The 23,064-nt window shown below is 38.1% G+C and overlaps 1 protein-coding gene across 1 annotated transcript in view; it reads left to right on the top strand.

Annotated features, from left to right (window-relative positions):
* LOC124399392 (dedicator of cytokinesis protein 3-like) overlaps window positions 1-20,181 on the top strand; it is an 81,372-nt gene extending 61,191 nt beyond the window's left edge. The window contains exons 30-54 of the mRNA XM_046870249.1: window positions 1,545-1,645; window positions 1,796-1,854; window positions 1,961-2,109; window positions 2,338-2,423; window positions 2,638-2,664; window positions 2,770-2,865; window positions 3,633-3,687; window positions 4,155-4,236; window positions 4,334-4,482; window positions 5,526-5,612; window positions 5,696-5,800; window positions 5,889-6,030; window positions 6,208-6,374; window positions 6,472-6,558; window positions 6,731-6,910; window positions 7,741-7,824; window positions 7,901-8,017; window positions 8,149-8,237; window positions 8,941-9,055; window positions 9,141-9,222; window positions 9,394-9,506; window positions 15,103-15,187; window positions 15,369-15,479; window positions 16,194-16,276; window positions 18,110-20,181. Of these exons, the coding sequence (XP_046726205.1) occupies window positions 1,545-1,645; window positions 1,796-1,854; window positions 1,961-2,109; window positions 2,338-2,423; window positions 2,638-2,664; window positions 2,770-2,865; window positions 3,633-3,687; window positions 4,155-4,236; window positions 4,334-4,482; window positions 5,526-5,612; window positions 5,696-5,800; window positions 5,889-6,030; window positions 6,208-6,374; window positions 6,472-6,558; window positions 6,731-6,910; window positions 7,741-7,824; window positions 7,901-8,017; window positions 8,149-8,237; window positions 8,941-9,055; window positions 9,141-9,222; window positions 9,394-9,506; window positions 15,103-15,187; window positions 15,369-15,479; window positions 16,194-16,276; window positions 18,110-18,706 (3,048 nt within the window). The 3' untranslated portion in view covers window positions 18,707-20,181. The remainder of the gene's footprint in view (window positions 1-1,544; window positions 1,646-1,795; window positions 1,855-1,960; window positions 2,110-2,337; window positions 2,424-2,637; window positions 2,665-2,769; window positions 2,866-3,632; window positions 3,688-4,154; window positions 4,237-4,333; window positions 4,483-5,525; window positions 5,613-5,695; window positions 5,801-5,888; window positions 6,031-6,207; window positions 6,375-6,471; window positions 6,559-6,730; window positions 6,911-7,740; window positions 7,825-7,900; window positions 8,018-8,148; window positions 8,238-8,940; window positions 9,056-9,140; window positions 9,223-9,393; window positions 9,507-15,102; window positions 15,188-15,368; window positions 15,480-16,193; window positions 16,277-18,109) is intronic.
* The last annotated feature ends 2,883 nt before the right edge of the window (window positions 20,182-23,064 follow it).

Here is a 23,064-nt window from a genome sequence, read left to right as displayed (position 1 = left end):
GTTGTCAGTTGAAAGTCTTGGGTAGCAGATGAAGAAAGATTGGTTCCCTTTCAGAAACTCGAGCTGCGTCGAAACACTTTGGGAACACGCCCGAGTGTTCACCCTCTGAAATAATGTGTGTAATCAGTCAAAAATTGGACCCTGGCCTTCACCGGCAGGGTGACGTCATGAAGGAAGTATAAAACACATATGGAGAGAGGCAGCATCAGCTTCTGTTTGTTCATAAAGCACTCCGTGTGTAGGTGTTGAATTGTCTGTCAATTGTTCGTCAGAAAAGAAAAAAAAAAAATTATATTCCTGGGAGCACAGCACGCTAGTCGGTTCTCGAGAGATCCAGCTGCATGTCAATGCCACCGCTCCGCTCCCAAGCGCCACTCTCTAAGGAGAGAGCTCGTGCTTCTCGTGGTTCTGCAGAACCTCACTGAGGCGGAGCGGCACTGCAGTTCCTGGGGCTCGCAAATGGACCTCGCAGAAGGTTTCGAGACGGGCTTGTCCCTTGGGGGGGGGGGGTTTGCGAGCTAGGCTCCAGGAGCTATGGAGTTAGGGGTGGAGCTAGGTCAGGTTTCCGAGGGATCTGACTCCGCGCATTCTGCGCACTTTCGGCACAGATTGCGTGCTATCTCTCCTAGGAACGCCTCCTCCCTCAAGACCCCAACATTACCCACAAAAACACTGTATGATACGTTGTCACTCGTGGGAAATGCTTACGTCTCGGCAGGTCAAGCCACTACGTCACTACACCACTACTTGTTGGCCATCTGCTCTATCAAGAGAGTAGGGGACTTGCAGGCCCTTTCTGTGGTCCGCTCCTTCATAGAGTTTACCCCAGGTATGGCTAGTGCTTCCTGTACCCCATACGGGTTACATCCCTAAGGTGCCCTCGGTCCTCCCATGACCCGTAAGATTACAGGCATTATATCCTCCTCCGCCCCAGACATTTTTTCCTCGCCCCAGACAAGGAAAAAATTAACCGGTATATAGTATGGTACTGTAAATTGCTCTGTTGTGCTAAATTATGTCCTGTAATTTGTTAAATTATTAACACATTACAGTATAATACCCCATACTAATCACCATTCTTTAAGACTCCTGGTTAGGCTAGATATAAGATTTAGGATTTTTAGGTCATAAGTCAAGGACTACCTGTACTTATTTTGCACCTGGCATTAATGCCAGTCGTTTTCCCACACATTCCGAGCACATGGAGCAGTGGCAGATTCCGAAATAATCAGATAACGGTTATAGTCAAGTGGCAGGATTTCCGCTTATAATACAAACACCTTATTGGTGTTTGTATTATAAGAACAGCAGTTATGTTAAAAAAAAAAATAATTTCCCTTGAAACACCGGTAAAAATCTTCTACCCCTATACATTTTATCTGGACAACCTCTCTCTCTCTCTCTCTCTCTCTCTCTCTCTCTCTCTCTCTCTCTCTTTTCTCTCTCATACCTTAAATGTTCTTTAATGCTAAATATGTTCTTAATTATATTATGCTAAAGTGTAAAGACTATGACAGCCATGTCTGTATGTTTTTTATTTTCAGCTTTGGAACTCCTTCTTCAGTTTGGCTGTGTTATTTATTAGCCAGCCCAGTCTGCAGCTTGAGTCACTCAGTCAGGTCAAGAGGCAGCGAATAACAGACAAGTATAAGCATATATATATATATATATATATATATATATATATATATATATATATATATATATATTTAAATGCACAAATACACATATATAATTGTTTCTATATAGAGTACCAGGTGTCTTATCGCGGAATGCTGTTCACTCTTTTATATAGATACGGAGATTTGAGAGTGCAGATGGTATATGAGCTTTACAGTATGTGGCAGAAGTTAGGTGAGAGCATTTTCTCTGTTCCACTTTCTGACCTTCCTCTTTTTTTAGAGTTAGTTAACAAGATTACAGCCTTGTTTAAACAACCCTTCTCTGTTTACTCTTTTAGGTGATAATAAGCCTCACTTTACTCCTGGGATGATGGGTCCATTCTTAGGAGTAACTCTGGTTCCTCAAGCCGAGGTCAGGAATATTATGGTTCCCATTTTCCATGACATGATGGACTGGGAACAGCGCAAGAACGGCAACTTCAAACAGGTCAGATACCAGATGAGACAATGGGTCAGTTTTCAAGAGTTTAAGTTTAATTACCATGAATGTACAGAGAATTAAATTCTCACTGTATTTAATAATTGTTGTAATAATATAAATTGTATACTTTTAATTAGAATTAGATGAAATAAACACTTTTTCTTAAACTTAGAGTTTTTAATTCTATGCATATTTTGTGTATGTGTATGTGTGTTTTTGTTCATGCAAATGTAGGTGGAGGCTGAATTGATGGATAAGTTAGACAGTATGATAGCGGACGGAAAAGGAGAGGAAAACCACAGAGAACTTTTTGGATTACTGTGAGTTTTGACACAAACCTAAATGTACCTTTCTTTGTTAAGTTAAGAAGTTATGTTTAGACGGGGAATTTAAATGCTTCTAGTTACATTCCTTTCTTATTAAATATACATTTGTTTTTTGTTTTTTTTTAATGTGAATCTTATAAAAAGATGAATTGCATATTTTGTTTTGATTATTTATTACTAATGTTGCTGTGTGATATCTTTCCTACAGAACCCAGCTCTTTGGACCATACCCAAGGTATACTTTATCTGTTAATCTCTCTAATCCTGCAAATGTACACAAATACTATTACATGCAGTATTAATGTTGCAATTTTGAAACCTTATTCTGTCTAATTGTCAGTCTGTTGGAGAAGATTGAGCAGGAGACATGGCGAGAGACAGGAGTGTCTTTCATCACGTCAGTCACACGCCTCATAGAGAGACTTCTGGATTACAGGTGTGTCAAAGTAGGCAAAGCACAGCTATGGACACTCCTCTTAAGTATGAGCATCACAAAAACAGCCTTATGAATTTCAACATATCGAGTCAGAAAGTACAACTAGCAAGACATATGCAACAAAATCTATTAATGAACACAAGTAATCAAACACAACATTATACTTACAGTTTATTTGCAACACTTACAAATTACAAAGATAAAAATTAACGCCTGCTGCAGCTACAAACAATTCCAACTAGCACCAAAATGTTTAAGATGTCACTCATGTTCATTGCCGTTTTGGTGATTGGCAGTTAATCATGAGCTTCCAACCATTTGAGAGGTATATCAGTTATCATATACAGAAGGCATGCCCGGTGAAAAATTCTCCAATTTAAATGTATTGTACATATTTGCTATAGATATTACAGATAAATGCTAGAAAATGCTTCTCTTAAGTTTCTATCAATGTTGCGTCAGAAGCTTTGAAGGTCAATTTCACACAGGCTGCACTGCCCACTGGAATCTGTATGTGTTAACTGAACAGCGCAATAATACAGCGAGATATTCAATTATATGATTCACTAAAATATTAAATTTCACCAAGATCAATGATTAACTTTGGTAAGCATTTTTTGGCCGCATTTATTATATTAGGAGAAGCTGTGCTTATTATGAAGTCTTTAAGCAATCTGCTGTGATTTGTGCACAGTATTACATGTGTGTTGTGTTTGCAAGTAATGAACTATAACTGTTTAAGAAGGATTGTCTAATTTTGCCTCTAGGGACAGTGTAAGAGGAGAAGAACCAGAAAGTAAAAAGTTAGGAGCCAATATCATGGTAAACATGTTTTGCAACAATTCATAAACACTTATTGTACTAAGGCTTATTTACTAAGGTGTTATAGTTTTGTTATAGTTTATATTTATGTATTAGAATTCTCATTGTAGTACAATTATGTGTCAGATGTGAGTGACTATCTATGTTTTCAAAAGTGCTTACAACATCCTTTAAAAACTATTTAAAAAAACAAGCCCAATAAGTTGATAAATATAGAATAGTGTGGTGATGAATGGATAGTTATCCTAAATGTAGATGCTGTCTTTGTAATAGTGATTATAATGAACTCTAAACATATAGTGAGCCTTAAGTGAACCATTAGACACAAAGAGTTCTTTGAATACAGCAAACTGCTTTCAATTGTACAGTGTACGTGTTAATAAATTAAAGGATTATTAATTTACTCTTATCCTGAGTCAGCTGCTAAAATGCTCAAATTTTTCTGTCTCCTGAATATTTTCTTCAAGTGTGAGATAACCAAAGAAGACATGTATATCCGCTATATTCACAAACTCTGTGAACTCCATCTGCAGGTGCACAACTACACAGGTATGGGGAGAAAAAAATTTAGGAACTTTCAGAGATGGTGTAAACATCATATGTTTGCATATATGGTCATATGTGCTTGCTCACGTGTGATCCACAGAGGCTGCTTTCACGTTGCTGTTGTATTGGGAGCTGCTGCAGTGGTGTGAGCAGCCCCTCCGGGACCTTCTGCAGTATCCTGCTCAGAGTCAGTGGCAGCGCAAAGAGGCCCTCAGTAGGAAGATACTGCACTACTTCAACAAGGGCAAGGCATGTTTTACACACACACACACACACACACACACACACACACACACACACACACACACACTTAGGGATGGTAGGATTCATAAATTCGCATCTGTGAATCGGCATAAAAGTTAACGATGTGGCAAGTGGCATTTGTATGGTGATGCATAATTTTTAACATATTTGTGTCGGGAAAACTATTTATCTATATATAATTATTAGTAGATGCTTTATACATTTATTATTTATAAAGTGACCAATCATTTTTGTGACCAATATTTTATATGTAGATTGATTTTTCCACGCTAAACTGTTTCTCAGCATCACTGCAGCCACGTGAATATGTATCACAATTATCACAACAAGTATCACAACACTACAGAGACTGAGTAATGTCCTGAGAGTAACATGGAATATAGATTAACATGGCAGAGCTAGACATGGAGACATAAAATGGAAAATAATGTCATTAAAATTCAGAAAGCACTTAAGCAAATTGATGATTTGCTGTCTGTCTGAACCAAAGAAATAAAAATGATCTATATGTACCATATAAAATTGCATGCAATCAAATTTATTTCATTGCACCGCATTGCATCGAATCACATTGTGTTGAATAGAATCGAACACACTGTACATCTGTAGCTGCTTCATATGTTTCTTTAATGTATCCTAATGTTGGCTATACATCGTGATACAAATTCAATTGGCCTCAGTTAAGAAAATGCACATTTTTAATACACACACACACACACACACACACACACACACACACACACACACATGTCCATTCTCTGGGACTTTTAGGAAAGTGACTTAATAGCAACAATGTTGATTTTCCATGATATGTTCAGGAGCTCAAGACCCATTTACTATATTCTCAATATCCTAACTTTCTTTCGGCTTCTTCCATTAGGGGTCGCCACAGAGGATCATCCGTATTCATGATCCGCATGTTCAATTTGGCATGTTCGATTCGTTACTCATTCTCATAGCTATAATTTATTTATTTGTGTGTGTGTGTGTGTGTGTGTGTGTGTGTGTGTGTGTGTGTGTGTGTGTAGTGTTGGGAGTATGGAATATCTCTGTGCAGAGAACTCGCCCTTCAGTATGAGATGTTATATGACTACCACAGCCTGAGCTGGATACGGGTGAGTGTGTAAATTTATAGTATACAGTATGTGCTGTGACTGTTGTTAAGTATATTTGCTCAGTGTACATTTTCTGTTTCCAGAAAATGGAGGCCAGTTTTTACGACAACATCATCGAGCAGCAACGGCTGGAACCTGAATTCTTTAGAATGGGCTTTTATGGACGCAAGTTTCCCTTTTTCTTGCGCGTGAGTTCATTTTTGAAGATGAATTTATACTTAAAATATAAATGTTCAAACTGAGTAAAGGTATCTATACATATGTATGTTTTGCTAGAATAAGGAGTTTGTGTGTAGAGGCTATGACTACGAGCGCTTGGAGGACTTTCAGCAGAGGATGCTCACTGAGTTCCCACAAGCTCTCGTTCTCCAACACCCCAACCAACCGGATGACAGTATTCAGCAAAGTGATGCGCAATGTACTGTACTCAGTCTAATAATTCTTTATTGGTTAGAAAGGTTGTCATGTGCCATTGAGTACTGTATGTTTGTATAGAAGCTAAATATGCATACATTTCATGTTAGTAATTAGTCTATATTTAATAGTTTTCTAATAAACATTTATTATTATGTATTAATGTTTATTTCACATTTAGACCTTCAGATTTATGCTGTAACGCCCGTGTCAGAGCTCTCTGATGCACCGATGATGGACAGGGTGCCTGAACGAATCAAGAGCTTCTATCGGATTAACAATGTGTCACGCTTCTACTACGATCGGCCCTTACACAAGGGGCCCAAAGACAGAGAAAATGAGTTCAGGGTAAATATATATGTATATGTATTATTGTAATTGTATTTTTTTTATTTAATTATAAAAATAACCTGAGCTAATAAACAGTTCTGCATGTGTATTCCAGAGCTTGTGGATAGAAAGAACCACTCTGGTTTTGTGTCGTCCCTTACCCGGTATTTCACGGTGGTTTGAGGTGGAGAGAAGAGAGGTGGTGAGTGTAGGAATTATTACTGTTAGGAGTGTATTACAAAATATCACAATATTTTAACTTTTAACAATAAAAAAAAAAAAAAAAGCTGTGTAATAATATGTATGTGTGTGTGTGTGTGTGTGTGTGTGTGTGTGTGTGTGTGTGTGTGTGTGTGTGTGTGTGTGCATTTCAGGTTGAGGTTAGTCCCCTGGAGAACGCCATATATGTTGTGGAGAATAAGAACCAGGAGCTACGTTCTCTTATCAGCCAGTATCAGCAGCGGCATCACCACAGCAATGTTAATTTGCTCAGCATGTCTTTGAATGGCACGATCGATGCAGCAGTGAATGGAGGGATTGCGCGTTATCAAGAGGTGTCTCTCATACTCTTTGGTTTTGTCTGTTATAAATGAAAGGCTTTAAGTGCCTTTTAAGTATTTTTTTAGCAATGTGACCAAAAGTTTGCAAACACCTGAACATCATATCTATTTGTGTTTTTTTGCATTTTCCATTCTAGTTTCAGTCACCCTTTTCCACCAAATATTTAGGAAGGCTTTCCAATAGAATTTGTTATGCGGCATTCAGCCACAATAGCATTATTGAGGTCAGACACTGATGTTATTCGATAAGGGCTGCAATATATTCAGTGTGCATCGTCATCCCAAAGGTTCCACTGAAATTGTACTGCAGAACACAGACATTCTTCACTATAGTGTGATCTTAACTTTATAGCAAGCGTTTGGGGAGTACTGACATTTGGGTGTGATGGTTAGCTGTCCACAAATGAGTTATAACACCTTGTGACCTGAATTTGAATACTGCAATTCAATTCTTAGTATGCTTAATCTACAAGATATTCTACAGAGATATATCTTATAACAGCATGCATGTATTTTATTCCAATAACTTCATACTTCTTAAAGTTTACATAGTTTGTAATAGTTTACATCTTCTCTGAAATGAGATACAGACTGTTACACAAAGGAACCACAAAGACTGACTTTGTGATAGCAGAAAACTTTAACGTAAAATCTTCAGTTCTGATTGTTTAATTGTTTAGCCCTGGATTATGAGAAGCAATGAATAAAAAAATTAAAAAAAAGCAAAAAAGCAAAAAAAAAATTTATTACATTTTCACACCTAATCAATGAAAATAATCTTAAACGTTGTTTTGTTTTATTTGTTTGTTTCTTTGCAAATACAGGCATTTTTTGATAAAGACTACATCAGTAGTCACCCAGAAGAAATGGAAAGAATCAACCAGCTGAAGGAATTGATGCAGGAACAGGTTAGAGCCTTATAAATCACATTTGTTTCTTGTTAAAAGATTCAGTAACATTTACACATTTGTTTTATTTTCAAAGGTTCATATTCTAGGAGTTGGCTTGGCTGTACATGAGAAACTGGTGCATCCAGAAATGCGTCCCCTACACAAAAAGTTGGTGGATCAGTTCCATGTGATGAGGAGTGGTTTGTCTCATGTGAGTTTTTTTATTATTATTATTATTATTATTATTATTATTATTATTATTGCCTTTTAGTTTACTATGTTCTCTGCATAGAAATTAAATCCTATTTGATTAATGTATGTGTTTGCATTTTTTCCAAACAGGGTGTTGCTGCACTTGACAGATTCTGTCCTTCAGGTATGAGGATCCTCCCACCGAGTCCAGAAAGCAACAGAATGATTCATAGACACAGGTGAGGGATTTATTAGAGGAAGCCTATGTCTTTCATTTTGTTAACATGCACATTACTGAATTATTATGGTTGCTTAATATTGGGCTTAATTTTACAATCATTTAGCAAAGTTATGTGTAAGTGTTTACAAACATCATACTGAACAAAAACAGTTCCGTTGCATATGTGTGCCTTGGTTTACCTTATGGTTACGGGCACAAACATCTATAAGATGTAGTGCTTCTAAAGCTGAAAGTGGCTGAATGATGACTAAAGAGCAAAAGAGTGCCTACTAAGGACACGGTGTACTAAATCTTCCAGTACTGCCGGTCAGCCAGTCCAAAACATCAGTTACAAAACAGACACACTTATTCTTCTTTGGTTTTTTTTTTCACATTTTCTTTTGCGCCATGTGAGTAGTTGTTTTTAGTGCTAGATTTATTTTGGGTTGCTTTCTGTAATCATTAATATGAAAAGATTTTTTGTGGGATACAACTTTTTTAAAAATAAAACTAAATTTTGAGCAATACCACATTTCTTGGGTAAATTCTTCTACAAATCATTTGTTCATATCAAAACAATTGCTTGATAAAGGGGACCCACTGATTATTTATGAAGATATTTTATTTATAAAGTCTGCCATTTAAAATTTCACTTTTATATGAATTGTCTTTTTACCTGCATTTCTTGTTCACTCTCTCTTCTGCATTTTTAACCCTCTCAGTCCCTTGGGTTCACTTCGTCTCCCCTCATCACACCCCTCCCCCAATGAAGGTGGGCCTTTGATGATTTTGACAGATGGGCTGATGGACCAACAAGAAGATTCTCCGCTCATGCAGGTGAAGAACTCTTTTCAGAAGATTAGCTTTATTGTATGGACATAGAGATGTAGCATTTGTGTAAAAGTTCATTTCTTTTATCCAGCCGAGCCCCTCATCCTCAAGCCTCAGCTCTATTCGCTCCTCTTCCTCACAGATGATAAACTCGGCTCCTTCTAGTGCAAGAGGTAAAATAACAATTTTGTATGTACACAAATTAGAGGTGCTTAATAAAGATTTTCCAAATATGTTCTACTAATATTATGTGAACTTCTTTCTTTCTTTCTTTCTTTCTTTCTTTCTTTCTTTCTTTTTATTGTCTCTCCTGACTTCTGTCACATTTTCACTATCTCATTCAGGATCTCCCTCTCTGTCTGATAAGAATAAGAATTCCCGTGAGCTGCTGATGTTGCTTCCTCCTCACAGAGAGAGACCTAGCGCTATTTATTATGGCAACAATGAAAACGGACAGGTACTAAAGACCGGAAAATCTTTTATCTGATAAAGATTTTGCTGTCTACAGCATTTTGCTAACACAGATGTTAGGCCAGAATTCATTTTTTATACCATATATTAGGCAATAAACTGACATAAAAATTGTTATTTAAAAATCTCATCATTTTCTTCTTATCATTTCAATAGTTTTTAAAATGTACTGTATGTGAAGAAAAATGCAGTAGAAAAAACACATTTCATAATGAAAGCCTTATCAATTGAGATTTTAAAAAGTTTATGATGCTCCTGACTGGGGGAGTGGGTTTCATATACATCAGAAATATTCAATTCAATTCAATTCATTTTTATTTGTATAGCGCTTTTAACAATGAACATTGTCTCAAAGCAGCTTTACACAGATAATGTGGTGATTAAACATAAATATGTTCTTTGTAAGTATGTTTGTCCCTGATGAGCAACTGTGGCAAGGAAAAACTCCCCGAGATGGCATAAGGAAGAAACCTTGAGAGGAACCAGACTCAAGAGGGAACCCATCCTCATCTGGGTTGCACCAAATGTCCATTTGAAGCAGATATACAATGTTGTGGGGTACAGTGATGATGATCAGAAGCAAACTGCACTCCCGAGTCAGTGCAGCAGACCGCCGACACCAACTACAGTCCAATCCGTCCTCAAAGCACCCGTTCTACTCCGAATTAAGAGACCGTCCGAGCTGCACAGAAGTGTGAAGATCCAAGGAGGGAGAGGGGCAGGAACACTGGTCACTGGAGCCTCAGGAGCATGTTTAACTCGACCGAAGAGAGAGAGAGAGAGAGAGAGAGAGAGAGAGAGAGAGAGAGAGAGAGAGAGGGTGACGGGAAGAGAAGGATATGGATTATTAAGTGTAACTATTGGTGTACGAAAGTTAATGTCACTGTGCAGTTTGGACTCCGGCAAGACTCGCTATGGCAGCATAACTAAAAGGGAGAACCAGAAGGTAACACAGACATGAGGGATCTCTGGGATAAGAGGCGACCCACCACACCACCGTCAACAAACCTGAGTGAGCGTGTGAATGTGAGGGACGACAGCATACAAATATACCAGTTCACCAAACACTCTATATCCATGTTCCCTCCAGATCTGTGCCTTTACCTAAGAGAAATCTACTGATAAAAGGCTTGACTAAATAAATACGTTTTCAACCTCGACTTGAACACTGAGACTGTGTCTGAGTCCCGAACACTGATTGGAAGGCTGTTCCATAACTGTGGGGCTTTATAAGAGAAAGATCTGCCCCCTGCTGTAGTCTTCATTATTTGAGGAACCAACAGATAGCCAGCACCTTTTGATCTAAGTAGGCGTGGAGGATCATACTGGTACAGAAGTTCACTCAGATACTGCGGTGCGAGACCATTGAGTGCTTTATCGTCAGTAGTAATATTTTATAGTCAATGCGAGATTTGATTGGGAGCCAGTGTAGACTGATTAAAACAGGGGTGATGTGGTCATATTTCCTAGATCTAGTGAGGACCCTTGCTGCTGCATTCTGGACTAACTGAAGCTTATTGATGCACTTACTCGCACACCCAGACAGTAAAGCGTTACAGTAGTCTAATCTAGAAGTAACAAAAGCATGAACCAGTTTTTCTGCATCCTGTAACGACATCATATTTCTAATCTTAGCAATATTTCTAAGGTGAAAGAAGGCGATTCTGGTGATATTATTCACGTGAGACTCAAAGGAAAGACTCGGGTCAATAATCACACCAAGGTCTTTGACAGCCGTACATGCTGAAACAGAAACACCATCCAGAGATGCTACGTCATCGGAAAGTTTACTTCTAGCTGCATGTGGTCCTAGTAAAAGTACTTCCGTCTTATCTGAGTTGAGCAGAAGAAAGTTATTAAGCATCCACTGTCTAATGTCCTTTACACACTTCTCAACATTGTTAAGCTGATCTCTCTCATCTGGCTTTGCTGAAATATACAGCTGTGTGTCATCAGCATAGCAATGGAAGCGAATCCCATGTTTATGAATAATTTCACCAAGAGGCAGCATATATAAAGAGAAAAGCAGTGGGCCTAAGACAGATCCTTGAGGAACACCAAACTTTACCTCATAGAGCGTGGAGAACTCACCATTTACATCCACAAACTGATAGCGATCAGTCAAATAAGACCTGAGCCAAGAGAGAGCTGTTCCTTTATTCCTACAACATTCTCAAGTCTAGCAAGCAGTATAGTGTGATCAATGGTGTCAAAAGCTGCACTAAGGTCGAGCAAAACAAGTAAGGAGACAAAACCCTGATCAGAGGCCAATAACAGGTCATTTACCACCTTAACTAGCGCCGTCTCTGTGCTATGATGAGGCCGAAATCCTGACTGATACATTTCAAAATGTTATTCATAAGCAGATGTGAGCATAACTGCTGTGCTACAACCTTTTCTAAAATTTTGGATATAAAGGGGAGATTTGATATCGGTCTGTAGTTGGACAACTGACATGGGTCAAGGTCAGGTTTCTTAATAAGGGGGTGGATAACTGCCAGTTTGAAGGATTTCGGTACATAACCAGTGCTAATGGAAGAGTTAATTATTTTTAAAACAGGTTTGATTACCTCTGGAGCTATCTGTTTAAAGAAACTAGTAGGCAAGGGATCGAGAATACAGGTTGATGATTTTGATGAGGAGATTAATGAAATTAAGTCACTCTCATGAATAGTAGTGAAGCTTTGTAATTGATTGTCTGCTATAATGACACTGCTGTCTACAGGGTTACTTGTAAAATAATTTGGATTTATATTAACCGCCTGGATTTCTTGCCTGATGTTTTCAATTTTATTATTAAAAAAGTTCATGAAATCATTACTACCTATTGATGGTGTGCATGTTAGCGCAGTGCTTTTATTCCTGTTAATTTTGCTACCGTGCTGAATAAAAATCTAGGATTATGCTTGTTATTTTCTATGAGGGTGGAGAAATATGCTGATCTGGCAGCACTAAGAGATTTTCTATAATTTAGGAGGCTCTCCTTCCATGCTATTTGAAATACTGTTAATTTTGTTTGACGCCATTTACGCTCTAGTTTTCGAGTGTTCTGTTTTAAGGTGCGCGTATGATCATTATACCACTGTGCTAATTTTTCTCCCTGATCATTTTGGTCTTAAGGGAGCTACATCATCTAGAGTGTAACGTAACGTTGTTTCTAGATGTTCAGTGGCCCAGTCGAACTCTGCGGGTCTGACGGAGATCTATCTAATATCGTAATATCGGAAGATAATTAATAAACGCGCTGCTGTAGCTGACGTGAAAGTACGCTTAACACGGTAACGTGGTGAGGTAGAAATGCATGACTAAGGCAAATTTTAAACGAGATTAGATAATGGTCTGAAATAGCTTCAGACTGTGGAATTATGACTAAGTTTTTTATTTTTAATCCAAATGTTAACAACAAGTCGAGAGTGTGTCCACCACTATGAGTGGGTCCTATAACATTCTGATTAATTCCGACTGAATCTAGAATGGACACAACTGCTGCTCTTAAGGAGTCTTCCTGATTATCAAAATGAATATTAAAGTCTCCAACAATTAATGCTTTGTCTAAAGAAGTAGCTAGATTTGTAATGAAATCTGCAAATTCTATCAGAAAATCAGAGTAGGGCCCTGGGGTCTATAAATAATAATTAGTGGAATTAACTGACTTGACCTGCTTTCAGACACTGAATATTTTATGTTGGTGTAGAGAACTTCAAATGTTTTACATTTGTGTTTAGTCTTTTGTGTGACGTTTAGATTATTATTATAAATAGCTGCTACTCCGCCTCCTCTGCCATTTAGACGGGGTTGGTGTATGTAACTATACCCAGGAGGACTCGCCTCATTTAATGCTACATATTCATTCGATTTAATCCACGTTTCTGTCAAACACATTATATTAAACTCCTGGTCGGTAATAATTTCGTTTATAGTAAGCGCTTTTGGCGTGAGAGATCTAATATTCAACAATCCTATTTTTAGATCAGAGGTGCTGGCTGTGCGTTCAGTCCTATTTAATTTAATGTTAATCAGGTTACTTAAACAGACTTTCTGATAGTTCCTATATTTTGGTTTTGCTCGGGGGACAGACACAGTCTCAATATGGTGGATCCTGAGTGACGACTCTGTGCAGCTAGCAGGCGGTCGGTTTAGCCTGTCTGTCTGCTCCTGGCCTTGGCTCTAGACAGTCACTTGTTAACTAGTGCTGTTCTGAGACTATGACCTATACTACAAGAAATGAGAGCAGCACCTTCCCGGGTGGGATGGACACCGTCCCGCCCTAACAGGCCAGCCTTGCCCTCAAAAATGCTCCAATTATTAATGAAGCCCACATTGTTTTTGGAGCACCACTCGGACATCCAGCAGTTCAGCGACCATAACCTGCTGTAGGCTACATCGCCACGTCGCATTGGGATGGGGCCAGAGCATACTACAGCATCGGACATTGCCTTCGCTAATTTACACACCTCTATAATGTTACTCTTAGTAACCTCTGACTGTCTGTCGAAGGCGTATATCATTAGCTCCTGTGTGAAAAACTATCTTAGAGAACCTGTGCTTTCCTAAGAATCTAAGCTGACCTGCTATGTCCGGCGCCCTGGCTCCCGGTATACACATAACCTGTGCTGCTGGTGCCCCTAAAGGTCTAGCTAGTTTCACGTGCCTCAGAATGGAGTCTCCTAAAACCAGAGCTCTTTCAGGTTTCTCAGCGGGTGCTTCACTGAGGAGAGCAAACCTGTTGGACACGCGAAGCGAGAGGAATGGTGCTCCGTGGGCGAGCCTTAGCGTTAGCTTTGGCTTTGCAGTATGCCGCCGAGTCGTCACCCATTCGCCCCGCTGCGAGGGCTCTAATGCCGGAGTCGGGGGAATATTACCTTCACCTAGGGCATCCAGACTTTCCCCTGCAGAACTTGGACTGCTCTCACACTCACTACTTCTCTCTAGACTCTGGATGCGCTCCTCTAATGCTAAGATCTTCTCCGTCAAAGAGCAAACTAGCTTACACTTCTCACAGATAAAATTATCGCTAACAACGGAGAAAGACTGACTAAACATGTCACACTTCACACACTGAGTGAACTGGATGTTCGCCATAATAGAGAAATTACGTACCTTAATGTGATTACTGTAGTGTGTGTTTGTAGTTCTGGTGAATATCCTTCACTCACTGCTTTCAAACCCTCAGACAGGGAAAAAAGCGCTCTTCCGACAGCAAAAATAGTCGAGACGGAGCCAACGGAAAGTGAAGGATGCAGGAAATCAAAACGATATTTTGATATTTTAAAGCGAAAAAAGTGAGAAAAAACGAACTATAAAAAAATTTAAAACGCCGATACAAACACAATTCCCGGTGAACAGTTCAACAACAGGAAACCCGACTCAGAGTCTGAAATTAAACATCAAGAGCAGCAGCAATATATAGTTACTGACATTAGTTACTATATAGTTCTAATGTCAAAATTTCACCAGGCTGCCACACACAAACAATGGTTACAGCCGACATATTCACATCAGTCATGTTGGATTTTTTTCTAGATTTGGGCTGTTTGTAAAATAATGGAAAAAAAACAGTATTAACTGTGTTTTATTTGTAGATGAACAGCCTTCAGCGTTCTGTGCTTCAACAGCACAGTCCCTGCAAACCATGTCCTGATCCCCAGCCAAGCCTCACTGATAGAGGTACATTCTGTGTGTGTGCGTGTGTGTGTGTGTGTGTGTTTGTGTGTGTGTGTGTGAGTGTGTGTGTGTGTGTGTGTGTGTGTGTGTGTGTGTGTGTGTGTGTGTGTTGCACCTCCTTTTTGCTTTTTTAGAGACATTTATATATTTCACACTGTATGTTTCATGCTTGTGTGCTCTATAGGTGTTTCCCCAGCTCCCAGCAGCTGGACACTGGATGCAGAAGCAGGATCATACATGCAAAATCCGGGTACACTTACAATGCCCCATGGCTCTTCTCGCACCTTTCCACAGGGTAATAATTACACACACACATCTGTCTATTGAGACACATTAACATACTACAACAAATGACTATATTAGTGAAAATATGTAAAATCTAATATTTTCCATTGCAAGAATGCAATAAGCCAAACTATTTCTTAAGTTTCAAAAATATTTCTGGATCTAGTCATTTCGAGCTTGAAATACTCCTGTTCTGTTATAATTCTGCTTTTGTTAAGGACTTATTTTTAGGAACAAAATCTTCACTTTACACATTTTTTCATCAACCTTTTACCAGCCCTCAAGCGTTTTTGTTTGTTTGGGTCTTTGACTATTTCAGTAGTGTGTTAAAATATTGATCAATATTTATAACTTTGTCAAACTACACTGGAATGCGCAATTATCAACAATTATAACAACTAATTATCCATAACGATTACACGAACTTGGATTTGCCATTTGATCTCGAATGTAATAAGTGAAGTATCTGCCTATAACATTATAACATTATAAAATTATATTATATAATATAAGTGAATAGCATGAAAGTTAGTTCTGTTTTTTGGGAAACAGTCAGGTGTCTTCCTAAACATATAGCACACTGAGATTGCACACTGAAAGTACCACTCACTTGTCAATAGCTTTATTTTAAATATGTACAAGCCAAAATTGTGTTGTGTTTTTTGGTTGCATTTATTTGTTTATTTTTTACTGCTCTGAGATTGTTAATGATTTGTCAATGCAGGTCACTTCTTGATGCACTTTGACACATTCCAGCAGCATATGAATGAGGTTCTGCCATCTTTGCCTGCACGGTCTCTTAGAAAGGTACACAGCAGTAGTGTACTCATGATTAAATCCAGCTAACTAACTCACACACATGTCTGTCCTTTAAAAGCATGTAACTATTTTTTGTTGTCTTTTTCATCTCTGTCAGTGCTTGAAATTGGAAAAAAATAGGTACTTTTATTCCCCTTGTCGACATCACAAATTCTCAAATAGTATTAATGTCTAAATGTAATAAAAGTGCAAATTGTATTCAATGACATGTGACACCAATTAAGGATAAGCATAAGCCAGCAATTTCAGTACAGACTATTAATATTTATTTGCAACCTTGAAAACAGGGTAAATACAACATCTCAAGGTAAATATGTAGCTAACAATTTTTTGTTAATCAGTTGGGGGAGAGAAGGAAAAAAAAGAAGCTCGGGAGGACTATAAAGTGGAAGTGCTTTTTCTTTGTAACCAGTTCATTTTATTGCCTTACGTGTAATAATTTTTGTAAAGTCAGTACAAAGAGTTAGATAAATATATAAATAAATCACAATGGACAGAAGAGATTAGAATCATTCCACATACGAGTGAGCAGAGTTAACTTTTAATCACTTTTAACTTTTTTGTTCATTTTATCTGCCTGGTTTTTCTAGCGTCTTCAGTTGAAGACAACAGTGGGAGTTGTTGACTGCAATTGTCAGAGGGATGGAGGCTGAAATTCAAATAATTATGCAGGAATATTAGGAAGAATCACAAATTTCACAAAAGAAAAATGCAAAACAGTTAAAGGTGATGCTAACAATATTAGGGACTTCTAAAGCAGTAAAGCCAATAGGCATACAAAAAGCATATGCATATGTTAAACCTTTTAAAGTTATTATGCAAACTGTACTTTGTTGCAAACTAAACTGTTGGACATCAAGATAAAGCATAAACAGTCATAGATTACATTTTCACAGATTATGTTTGCTCATACCACCTACAGAATGAAAGTTTTTTGTTTTCTAAAAAAACTAATTTTATTTGAAACCAAAGGGATAAACTTATAGGTACTAAAATGATAAATTCAAACTTTATAACCTTTTTATCTTTGTAAAACTGCTTTGAAACAATTGAATAGTTTCAAATATATTTCTAAAATGGCTAATTTGACTAATAGCAATGAAAACATTATATTAACTGGATGCATTTATCTACATTATGTTTACAGAAAACAATACGTTAATATTTTATAGTAAAATGACACACAATGCAACCTTCACATATTATATAAGCAGTATCTACTAAATCTAGGGATTTGGTTCTAGTCATTTTACAGAGCCGCAATTTATTTATTCACGAAAGATATGAAATAAATAAATAAGCAAATAAATAATAATAATAAAACATGATCACAAATAGCCATATACTAATTTGCATTCGCTGAAATAATGAGATATAAATATATTTTAGTATTAGTATTAGTAATATTAGTATTTAATATTTTAGATTTTAGTTAGTTAAAGTGGCAAAGGACATGTTTGGCCATGTAAAATTTGAGTTTTAATTTAAAATTATATTGGATATGAAAAGAATGAATTTTCAAGCAAATCATGTCATTATATTCTACATTGATGTGATTTAAAATGTTTTTTTTAATCAAATCTATCTGATAAATTTATTTGTTATTATGTTGTTATATTATTGTTTTATGTCAATTGAATTTTTGCAATATATATCGAGAAAGAATAACCAAATGAGGTGTTTTTTAAAAATTGTTTAATCAAATGTTAATCAATTTGAATATCATCATTTTTTGTTGTTTTATGCTGATATGCATATTTCTAGTGTAAATAAAATTAATTAATATTAAATAATCTATTTTTTTCCTTCACATGTTTTCAGTCCCCTCTTCAGCCTATCCCAGGCTCACCCACCAGCCCAGTGTCAGTTTTGGGTGGAAGTAACTCCACACTTTCCGGTAGTGCCAGCAGTGGCGTCTCCTCCCTAAGCGAGAGTGTGCACAGCCACGCAGAGACCCCAAGTCGTAATGAAAATGTGATCATGAACCGCCAAGACAATCCCATAGAAACTGCTCAGCTTCATTACTGGAGCCCCGATGATCACCTGAGCTCTCACTATCCGCATGTGCACTTCGGCAGTGTTCCTGAACACATGCCTTACTCCTCAGCCCCTAAGCATGCTCAGTACAGTCAAGGTCACTATGGAGCCTACAATGCAGACAGCGAGCCAGTGGAGCCCCAGAGGCTGTGCCATCTGCGCCCGGCAGGTTTCAGTGCCATACAAGAGCAGTACCATCACCATCATCTGCATGGCTCATTACGCCGAGCCGGAACTCCAACTGTGCCACCTAAACCCGCCCAGAGAGAGGAGGAGGGGACTGCACCACACCCAGTGCCTCTTCCTCGCCGAATATTTCCTCCTCACCGTGCAACCTGGGAGCAGGGCATAAGAGAGGAGCAAGAGGAGAATACAGGATGAAGACAAGAAGAAGGCAATGGAAAAGGGGGGGGCTGTAACAGAAAGGTTCATCTAAGTGCTGCAATCTTCAACCATGCGTTAAGCTGAACTGCATGTGCAAGTTTTCCTGGTGTTAGGAGGCTTTGTGTTGATGTTTCATCCTTATAGTTTACATGACAGCAGCCTCTAGACCAGGACTTGCCTTGCACTGCAGACTCTAGAGACCATCAGACCATGCTTCAGCTTGCAGTATATGCTTACAAATCATACTCTGGTGTTAAAAATGTCTGTGAGCATGGTTTTTGTACCATTTTAAAAGAAAATCTATATTTTGTGAGTATAGTGAAGATATAATATAGACAATCCCTGTAGTCTCCTTGCTTAGTGTGGTCTTCTAAAGTGATGAAAAGACGAGGCCTTCCTCCTCAAGTGCAATGCTTCGAAATGACAGCACACCCAGGCTTGACTGCATAATCATTATCCCGGACCATGTAGATTCTAAATACTTCAGAGAATTCTTATACTTTCTGTCTGTACTTTCCATATAGCATGGTCTAGCAAACAAAATCCTAACTACAGATAATAATATTCCATGGAATCTTGCAAGTGGTCTCAAGAAAAATCATTTCATAGCTTTAAGATGTTTTTATCAAATGCTCCCTATTTCCATGTGTGTACTACAACTACCCTTTTTTCCCCTTACTAGTGGATGAATCTAATTACTCAGTGTAGTAAATAGTGTACACTCTTGTATTGGCTACACAAGCACACAGAACTCTCATAAATTGCTTTATTCAGGAAGCTTATGAATATGTCATATATGATTGTTAAGCATACCAACTAGCACTCAATACCTCTCATAATAATGTGGCACAATGACCGCTGATTACAGTGAATTGTTATCTAGAATGTTTTTGATTGAACTGGAGGGATTTAACTAGTTCTTAATTATCTGGCTTATTTAACAATGAAGGTAAATGCAACCTTAATTATTTATTTTTTTATTATTATTATTATTTGTATACCTTTTTGCTGACTTTAAACCAAATTTGTTAGTTCCTTCACTGAAAACTTCCCCCTCCAGTGCATCCTAATTAACTTGCAGGTACAGAAGCTCAGGTGCGTATTTGAGTATTAGATGCTATTGAGCATGGTGGCTACAGGGAAACCACACCAAAAACATACAATACACACTATTACGATGTACATTCAGTCACTGTACATATATGATAAAAACAGCCTGGCGATAAATGCTTTTGAATAATCACACACTCTCAAAGCTGTTGTGTCTTTGTTTCATGTACATAATGCAGAAGTGACATATGAAGATTATTGGAATTTCATATTTATACTGGGCAAATTACAATAGCTGGTGATTGTCTCATTTGTTCTAGACTGGAGATAATGAGTCTGAAAGGAAAAAAACATTTATACTCTTTTCATTGTGCCCTCTTGTACATATTGTGAATGCATGAATAAACAGTGTTATGAATTTGTTTCATTTAGTTTTTTTAGGATATTTTAGGAGTTTTTTTATAGATTTCTATAAAGTATTAGATATAGTTAAAAGGTGCTAATTTTCAAAGCGGTTATAGCTCTGGTCTCCACAGTGGCGTCTCTTGTGAGTTAATAAAAATAATTTTATTTTTATTATGATTAATAATCTAATAATAATAATAATAAAAATACAAATAATGATAGTGATAATATAAAAGAATTTTCTTAATCTCATAAAAGTTCTCCCGAATTTCATTATTATATAGAAACAGCATCCTTTCCGGAGGGAGAACTTTTTGGCAATTGAAAGTAAATTTTTTAACCATTAAAAACAAATCTAAATGGCTCAACATTATACAGTGCAGTGTCTGATAGCTGCCAGCAGAGTGATGATGTGATAATAAAAATATGAAACAACTCTATTAGTAAACAGAAAATAAATTTAATATATCCACAAATGGTATCTCACAAAAGTGAGTACACCCCTCACTTTTCAGCAACCATTTTAGTATATCTTCTCAAGGGACAAACTTGGATATATTTTAGAGTGGTCAATGTGCAGGTTATATTGCAGTACAGATTTACTCTCCTTAAAAATATCTTAGCATACAGCCATTATTGTCACACCCTAAGTGAACATGTTAAACTGTGTCCAAAGTGTCAATATTTTGTGTGAGCACCATTGTTATCTAGCATTGTACATGCCCATTTGGGCATGGAATTAACCAGAGCTGTACAGGTTGTTGCAGGATCCTCTTCCACTCCTCCATAATGACATCACGGAGCTGATGTGGATGTTAGACAGATGGCACTTCTCCATGTTTCCCTTGATGATGCCCCACAGGTGCTAAATAGGGGTCAGGTCTGGAGACATACTTGGCCACTCCATCGCCTTTACCTAAAGCAAGGCAGTTGTCATCTTGGCAGTGTTTGGGGTCGTTTTCATGTTGGAAAACTGCCAAATGGCCCAGTTTCTGAAGGGAGGACATCGTGTTCTGCTTCAGAATGTTACAGTACATGTTGAAATCTATGTTTCTCTCAATGAACTGCAGCTCCCTAGTACCAGAATCAGAAATAGCTTTATTACCAAGTATGTTTACACACACAAGGAATTTGATTTGGCGACAGGAGCTTCCAGTGCAGGAGAAAATACAGGCATAATCTTACAATCTAAACAAAATATTAGTTAAACCGAAAATTAAATAATGCACTATATACAGAAGTAGAAATATTGTTTAACTGAATGTACAGATATGTTGTTTACAAATGTGCAGTTTACAAATGTACCATTCGGATTCTATGTATAAATGTGTCAGTTATGATGGACAATGTGTAGTTATGAATATTTTAATTGTTCAGGCTGAGTATAGCCTAAGGGAAAAAACAGTTTTTGTGAGTGGCTGTTCTGGGGGACAGGGCTCTGTAGCACCGACCAGAAGGCAACAGTTCGAAGAGAGAGTGGACTGGGTGTGTGGGGTCCAAGATGATTTTCTTAGCCCTTTTCCTCACTCTGGAGGAGTGTAGATTTTAGAGGTTGGGCAGTGGGCCACCTATAATCCTCTCAGCAGTCCTGACTGTCCGCTGTAGCCACTTGACGATCAAACCGGACAAATATGTATGTACACAGGACAGATTCAATGATGGACGAGTAGAACTGTTTCTGCAGCTCGTGTGGCAGGTTGAATTTCCTCAGTTGGCGTAGGAAGTACAACCTATGCTGGGCCTTTCCAGCAATGAAGTCAATATTATTGTCCCACTTCAGGTTCTGAGAGATTGTGGTACCCAGAAACTTGAATGACTTCACTGTTGCAGTGCTGTTCATGATAGTGAGTGGAGAGAATGCTGGGAATTTCTCCTGAAGTCCACGATCATATCCACTGTTTTAAACGTGTTGAACTCCAGGTTGTTGTGGTTGCACCAGACAGCCAGCTCTTTAAGCTGCTGTCTGTAAGCAGACTTCCCTTCATCCTGGATGAGACTGATGCCTGTAGTGTCGTCCGCAAACTTTAGGAGCTTGACAGAGGGGATTTTAGAGGTGCCATCATTTGTGTACAGGGAGAAAATCGGTGAGGAGAGAACACAACCCTGGGGAGCACCGGCGCTAATAGTGAGAGACCTGGATGTGAGTTTGGCCAGCCTCACTATCTGCTATCTGTCGGTCAACATCGTATATCTGCTATTAATGGACATTTGGTGCAACCCAGATGAGGATGGGTTCCCTCTTGAGTCTGGTTCCTCTCAAGGTTTCTTCTTTATGCCATCTCGGGGAGTTTTTCCTTGCCACAGCTGCCACCGGCTTGCTCATCGGGGACAAACTTACTTATAAAGAACATATTCACTTTTAATTACCACATTATCTGTGTAAAGCTGCTTTGAGACAATGTTCATTGTTAAAAGTGCTATACAAATAAAAATGAATTTAATTGAATTGTCAGGAAGCTGGCAAACCACTGACAGATTGTGGTGGGCAAGGAAAGCTGGGTCAATTTGGCTGAGAGAAGGTCAGAACTGATGGTATTAAAGGCCGAACTGAAGTCTACGTATGCCATTCGTGGTGGCATCATGCTTTAACCAGCAGCACTGATACAGCCTGAGACCACGATGCTACCACCACCACGACTGACTGTAAGCAAGACACAATTTTCTTGGTACCAGGGTGTCACCACACATACTAGACACCATCTGAGCCAAACAAGTTTATCTTGTTAGTCTCTTATCTTATTTAGTCTCATCAGACCACAAAACATGGTTCTAGTAATTCATAATTATACTTTGTAATTGAACAGGTTTTCTCCAGCAAACTGTTTGGGGCTTAATTATGAGCCAGTACTGTAACTCAATTTCAGGGTGTTACTGATCTTAAAGAGTTTTTATTTAATCTA

This window comes from Silurus meridionalis, chromosome 17 (assembly GCF_014805685.1).
Source record: "Silurus meridionalis isolate SWU-2019-XX chromosome 17, ASM1480568v1, whole genome shotgun sequence".
Classification (NCBI taxonomy): domain Eukaryota; kingdom Metazoa; phylum Chordata; class Actinopteri; order Siluriformes; family Siluridae; genus Silurus; species Silurus meridionalis.
The sequence above is the reverse complement of the archived record's forward strand: the minus strand, read 5'-3'. Positions and strand labels throughout refer to the sequence as shown.